The sequence below is a fragment of the Parathielavia appendiculata genome, assembly GCF_033297405.1.
Source record: "Parathielavia appendiculata strain CBS 731.68 unplaced genomic scaffold N657scaffold_3, whole genome shotgun sequence".
Lineage (NCBI taxonomy): Eukaryota > Fungi > Ascomycota > Sordariomycetes > Sordariales > Chaetomiaceae > Parathielavia > Parathielavia appendiculata.
In genome coordinates, this window is record NW_026944222.1 from 284 (window position 1) to 6,108 (window position 5,825).

Sequence of the window (5,825 nt, forward strand, 5' to 3'; positions counted from 1 at the left end):
AATTGTCGACTTGGGGACATTGTATATCTCTGCGGCGCGTCGGATACTCAAGCGCGGTGTTGATCGAATCGCATTGATCGCGAGAAGAACTCGGTTTTCTGGGAAGCTGTCGGACATTGTTGTGGTAGAGAAAACGCGTGTTGAAGTTGGGTGGTTATGGTGGGGGAAAATGTGTCCGAGTCAATGGGGTGTCCGAGTCAATGGTGGATCACGTTATGGGTTTTTCACCCGGCCTACGAGGGCCCGGTTTTCCTGTATAGTAAGTTGTTGAAGGTCCGGCACGCCCTAGGGCACGACGGTGTAGGAATAATAATAATAATTAGGCTAAAGGAGAAGGGGCTGACAGGCAACAAGCCAACGTGGCCTTAGATGCTGTAGGTTGGAGTCGACGAGACGTGAGTGGTCGTTGGTGTTGCCGTGGAGCTTGAACATGGATATTTGTTGGTGTTCAGGCGCCGCACGCGGCATTCTCCTCTAATGATTCGTTGTTCCGGATGGGAGACGGGAGTCACGGTAGTAGCATGGCGATCCACCTTTTCACCGCAACTCGTTGGTTCACTACTGTATTGGAAAACAGGTGGACTATTCGCTGTGCAGTAAACCTGGCATCTGGATCAACGCTATACAGGTGTAGGGCCTGATGAGCTGGCTGCGTCGTCAGGGCGCCTTGCAGCGTGCGGCCGTCAAATCGCAGAGTGTTGGCGCATCTGACTTGTGCATCCAGGCTGAGCTTTTAACTAGCCAAGTTTGTCCCTGATCGGCAAGATCACCACAGCTGAAGCCGATTAAAGAGCACAGCGGCCATGGAAATGCCAGCCGCAGCCGGTTTTGAATGCTCTTCGCAGCTTCTGATTTGTTAGAGAATGTGCTCTCTTCCTTGGTCTTTTTCTACAGTAAACTCAGGCTGGCAAGCGGTGTGCAAGGAACACAGATGCGGAGGCTGTTTCCAGACAATCGCGTCAACACGAGTATTTTGAATGGGCGCCACGAGAGATGTTTTCAGATTAGGTCAAAGAGATGCGATGTCTCGGACATTGCGAAGGCATTGGAATGGCGAGATATAACTCAGGCGGAGAGAGAGTCCCTTCAAGCGTCCCACCTCAACCTCGTCTGAATCCGGTGACCGTTTTTGTCTCGAGGTTTCCCATCTTGCGGTCGCCATGCATTTCCGACGCCTCTTTGCAACGGCAGCATTGCCATCCCTCTGCGCAGCTGTTGACCCAGCAGCTGTGTACGACGGAGGCTACGGCAGCGACTCGCCTATTCTTTGGGAATCGGCAACGGAGGCGCCGGACAAAGCGGGCTAATTGAAGGTACAAGCCTGATGTTGTTTCCGTGGATGTCTTGGAACAGTACTGAAGCTTAGCACATAGCTCTCGCCAACGCATTTATCGAGGACAGCGTCTCGAACGGCTCAGAGCCTTTCCGAGTCGCATGGTACCGCAGTGACACAACTTACAGCATCAACTATCTCAAGGATGGCACGACCGACATCGCCATTACGTACAGTCCGGCAGCGGAGCAGATCGCTATTGACCAGGGGATTGCATTGCCCCCGAGTTACTACGTGTGGAGAGACCATTTCCTCCTCGTCGGCCCACCGTCGAATCCGGCCAACATATCCAACGCGTCCGACATCCACGCCATCTTTTCAGACCTTCACGAGGCCGCCGAGACGGCCAACTCGGCTCCGCCCGTGCGGTTTCTGAGCCGGTACGACAAGTCGGCCACAAACATCAAGGAGTCTGACTTGTGGATTAGCATTGGCCAGGTGTGTCTCGCTCTCCGTCTCTACTATTGCCCGAGTGATTAACGCTGGTTTGCGTCAAAAGGTCCCCTGGGCCACGGCCTATTCCACGTGGTATCACCAGTACATTGCCTTTCCGCTTCAAGCCCTGACGGCGGCTATCCTGCTCGACGAGTACACCCTCACGGACCGCGGCACCTTTCTGTCCCTCCCTGCGAACCTGACGAGTCAGACCACCATCTTCAAGGCGGCCACCGACGACGAGAGTGACCCGCTCCTAAATCCCGCCCATCTGTTGATTGGAGCCAAGGCACCAAACCCACAGACGGCCGAGGCATTTGCCCAATGGATAGTGAGTGCCGCGGGCCAAGAGGTCATCAAGAAGTTTGAAAAGAACGGCCAGCAACTGTACACTCCGGCACCGTAGGGTGGATACGTCGGCACATCGGGGATCAACATCTGTCACAGGCGCAAGAGGGTTGATGTTGTGGTCTGAGTGGATATTCTGGTACGAGTGGTCCCGTAGGAAGTTGAGGACGTAGGCAAACGGAAGATGGTATTAGATGGTGGTAATTTCAGAAAGATACAAGTGCAGTTGTTGTATGTCCTGGGGAAGGCGCCAAATCGCTTCGAGGCATACCGCGTCTGGAAGATCTAAATAGACAAAGACCCTGTAACTCGCACAAACTGTTCCTCGACGTCCGACCACACCTTCTTGGCCGTGCCATCCTCCCGCAACTGGGCAAGAAGCTGCTCTACCTTTGGTGGCGCGCTCTCCGCATGGTTATCAATCGAGTACACACCACTGCCCGCCTTTCCGTCAGTGCCTCGCGCAACGGCCACATCTTGCGGCAGCGGAACGCCAGCGCCGGCGCCCTCGCCTCTTTCGGGGAATCGGGCGCTCGTTGCGAAGAATACATGCCGTTCTCCGGCTTCGTCAACGGGGATCTCAACAAACGGGCCAACCACGAAGAAGAGAATCCTGAAAACGGACCGGAAGATGGCGCCAAATAAGCCCTCGACGTCGTTCCCCAGGTTGGTCTTGACAGCGCCAGGGTAGTTGTGGATAAACGACACGCTCGGGGCGGTCTGCGCAACGGCTTCGAGGGCCAGTGTTGTCATGGAGACGATGTGGCCGCGGCCGGCTAGGGAGAGGAGAGAAGACTGGCGCATCTGGAAGTCATTCTTGTTGACGGCGCCTTCCTTGGTGCCGGCCAGAACCGTCACAACGCGGCGCAAACCAGTGGCGTTTTGAAGCAGACGCAGCAGGTTGACAATGAAGCGAAGACGGGCATAGTACGCCACGGCGATGGGGTAGTGAAGACCTTCTTCGGTTTCTGCCATTCAATTAGCCTCTCACGCGGCAGGGCACTCAAGGCTTGACGGACCCTTTCCAGTGACTGCGGTCCCGGTAGTCAGAAATAAAAGGTTGATAGCTGATTCCTTTCGCTTGATCTCGCGGCAGACCTCGTCGACCGAGCGGAGGCGGCTGAGGTCGGCGCTGATGAAGATATACTCTCCCTCAGGGTTCAGCTTCTGTAGGTCGGCGCGGACGCGGTCTCCAGATGCTTTGGATCGTCCGAGAAAGTAAATCCGGGGCTTGACGGCGTTTTTCGCGAACTGTTTTAGTGATGTCTCCCCGATGCCGTTGGTGGCCCCGGCGAAGACAGCGACGAGGCCGGGAGGAAGCGCCGTCGCGATCTTGGAGTTGGACGATCGGACTTGCTGTAGAGTAACCATTGAGCCGGGTGCGTGTACTGATATAGTGGGCTTTGAGGATGGAAGGTTGACGTTGTGATGGGGGGAAAAGTGAGTTATGTATTTTAGGGTACTTATTTATGTTGGTTCGGAAGGATGTCGAACCAGCGACATTAAGTGGATGCCGATGAACCCGAAGTCTATTATTATACTACCCGTTCCTATGATAATGCCTTCAATTTTGTTCTTCGTTCTAAGTCTCCGAATGGGTTACAACGGACGCTTTAGAGACAATGATCGGCCCGGAATCGCTCCGACCTTCCTTCCTGCATGCAATGGGCTCGGCTCCCAAAATTGCCCCGACACCCAAACACACGAGACGCAAACGATTCGCCAACCTGGTTTCCTCTTCTACCACCACTCAAGAATCTCAACGGACGGACTTAACACCATTTTTTGCCGAGGCCGGTCTGTTAACCTCCCCGAGTCCCCTATGCCCGAGGCCCCGGCTCGCAGGTAAGTCCATGCCATCTCGATGGCTGTAATTAAGTCATTCATTGAAGCTTCGCTTCAATGACGAACTCTTAACGTCGTGTTTACACATGGATGAGTGAGGAAGGAGCTTCCGCGCCTCCGGGCGAAATAAATTCCATCCATCCATCCATTCATGGGTGCCAATGGCTTCCCCACTTTAGCAATATGACCTCTCTACTGATGCGTGATGAATCAGATGATCCTCCAGTCTCCTGGCAAGTGCGCGCGTTATAGCCAGGCTTGCCGCACACACCACAGCACCGAACCTTCGTACGACGCCCACCTGCACCACCACATCCAACTGGGTTTCTTGCACTCCCTCCCCACCCACGGCCTTCTAGCCCACTAGGTCCTTTGCATCTTGTACGGCAAGTGATTCTCCAAGCTCTAGACGTTTTTTTTTTGGCTCTCCAGCGCTTACTCAATGCCTCGTTAGCCTTACGGAGCGAAGCGTTCTCTGACTCCTCGGGGATGGCCACGCGGTGCATTATAGCCATCGTACCCTTGGTGAGCTGGTCCACAGCAGCCAACATCGACGTCGGGGAGCTATTTTGATGGTTGGCAATGTGAGCCTTGACGAGCGTTGACTGCGATTCGGCTTCTCTAGGGCTGCGTGGCGTCTGGAACACCAAAGGTTGTGGAGTGCCGGCCCGCGAGTTCAGGGGCGTTGGTGTACGAAGCCTCACATCCAACTTGGAAAGCACCCTCTCTGGGTCGTTTGGCACAAGGCCAGCACCTGCAAACCCACCCTGTATGTTCTTCTCCGTCATAGAGGCATAGAAGGCTTCGCGGAAGCCGCAGAGGAACTCGAGCTTGCTCACGAAGTTGATATGCATCCGTATCAAGTCCTCGATCTAGCGACCGTACGCCTGCTTCAGCGGCCCAAAGCAGCCGACATCGAGTGGCTGGAGAAGGTGCGAGGAATGCGGAGGCATGCAGAGCGTATTGATGTTGTTATATTGGCAATGGACTTCGAATTCGGTCGAGTGATGGCTTTCGTGGCCGTCGAGAATCAACAACCGGTACTTGCCCTTTGCCCGGGCGCCGTGTGGTAGTCGAAGTGCTTGATCCAATCCAGACCTCCGGCATTGGCAGTCCAGCCGTTCTCAGTGGTTGCGATGCGCCAGTTGGCCGGGAGGTTGCACTCGGTGTACCAGTTGGCGAGGTGGTACTGCGCGGCGAAAAGGATGAAGGGAGGGATAGCCTAGCCGAGGACATTGATTCCCTGGATTACAGTTGCCCCATTCGCGGTTGCCAGGCTGGGCCAGCTTTGCCTTGCCACGGCCATCAGAGGTCGTAACCACCATGCCCGCGCAGATAATGCCCATCATAAACCGGGTCTCGTCGAAGTTATAGATATCGTCATCCACGATACCATACTTGGCCTTGGCGTTCCGTACGAGGGCAAACCACTCGCCAATGACCTTTGAATCCTCGCACTTAGCCCTCTGATAGTCGTATCGACGCGAATATCGCGTATGGAGCGCTGGCTGGCGTTTAACGAAATTATGAGCCCAGCGTTTGCCGACAGGGGGCGCGTCGCATTCGCATAGCAAATGGTTGGCCATATCTTCCACACCACAGAGTCTTGGCGGGATTCCTCGCGTATATATTATTATTATTCCTACACCGCTGTGCCCTTGGGCTTGCCGGACCTTCAACAACTTACTATACAGGAAAACCGCGCCCTCGTGGGCCGGGTGAAAAACCCATATCGACAATCAAGGAAACGATCAGTGTGCGATCCTGCAAATACAAAGTGGGAAGGCCTCTTGGCCTTCGAAGGAAAGGGTATTAGACTGCGAGCTCCAGCTCCAGCCTCCTGGCCAGACTGTACATCGGCAGT

The 5,825-nt window shown here is 54.8% G+C and overlaps 2 protein-coding genes across 2 annotated transcripts; one reads left to right on the top strand and one right to left on the bottom strand.

Annotated features, from left to right (window-relative positions):
* Positions 1 to 1,160: 1,160 nt before the first annotated feature.
* On the top strand, positions 1,161 to 2,174 carry N657DRAFT_707991 (uncharacterized protein; the record flags this gene model as incomplete). The annotated part of the gene is made up of 3 exons (XM_062797399.1): positions 1,161 to 1,229; positions 1,367 to 1,771; positions 1,833 to 2,174. The coding sequence occupies 3 exons, from the start codon at positions 1,161 to 1,163 to the stop codon at positions 2,172 to 2,174; spliced, it is 816 nt and encodes a 271-aa protein (XP_062649159.1).
* A 110-nt stretch (positions 2,175 to 2,284) lies between these two features.
* Positions 2,285 to 3,675, bottom strand: N657DRAFT_613243 (uncharacterized protein). The gene is made up of 2 exons (XM_062790407.1): positions 3,136 to 3,675; positions 2,285 to 3,084 (listed from the first exon to the last, which is right to left on the bottom strand). Exons 1-2 carry the CDS (start codon positions 3,485 to 3,487, stop codon positions 2,402 to 2,404), a joined length of 1,035 nt encoding a protein of 344 aa, XP_062649160.1. The 5' UTR covers positions 3,488 to 3,675; the 3' UTR covers positions 2,285 to 2,401.
* Between the last annotated feature and the right edge of the window lie 2,150 nt (positions 3,676 to 5,825).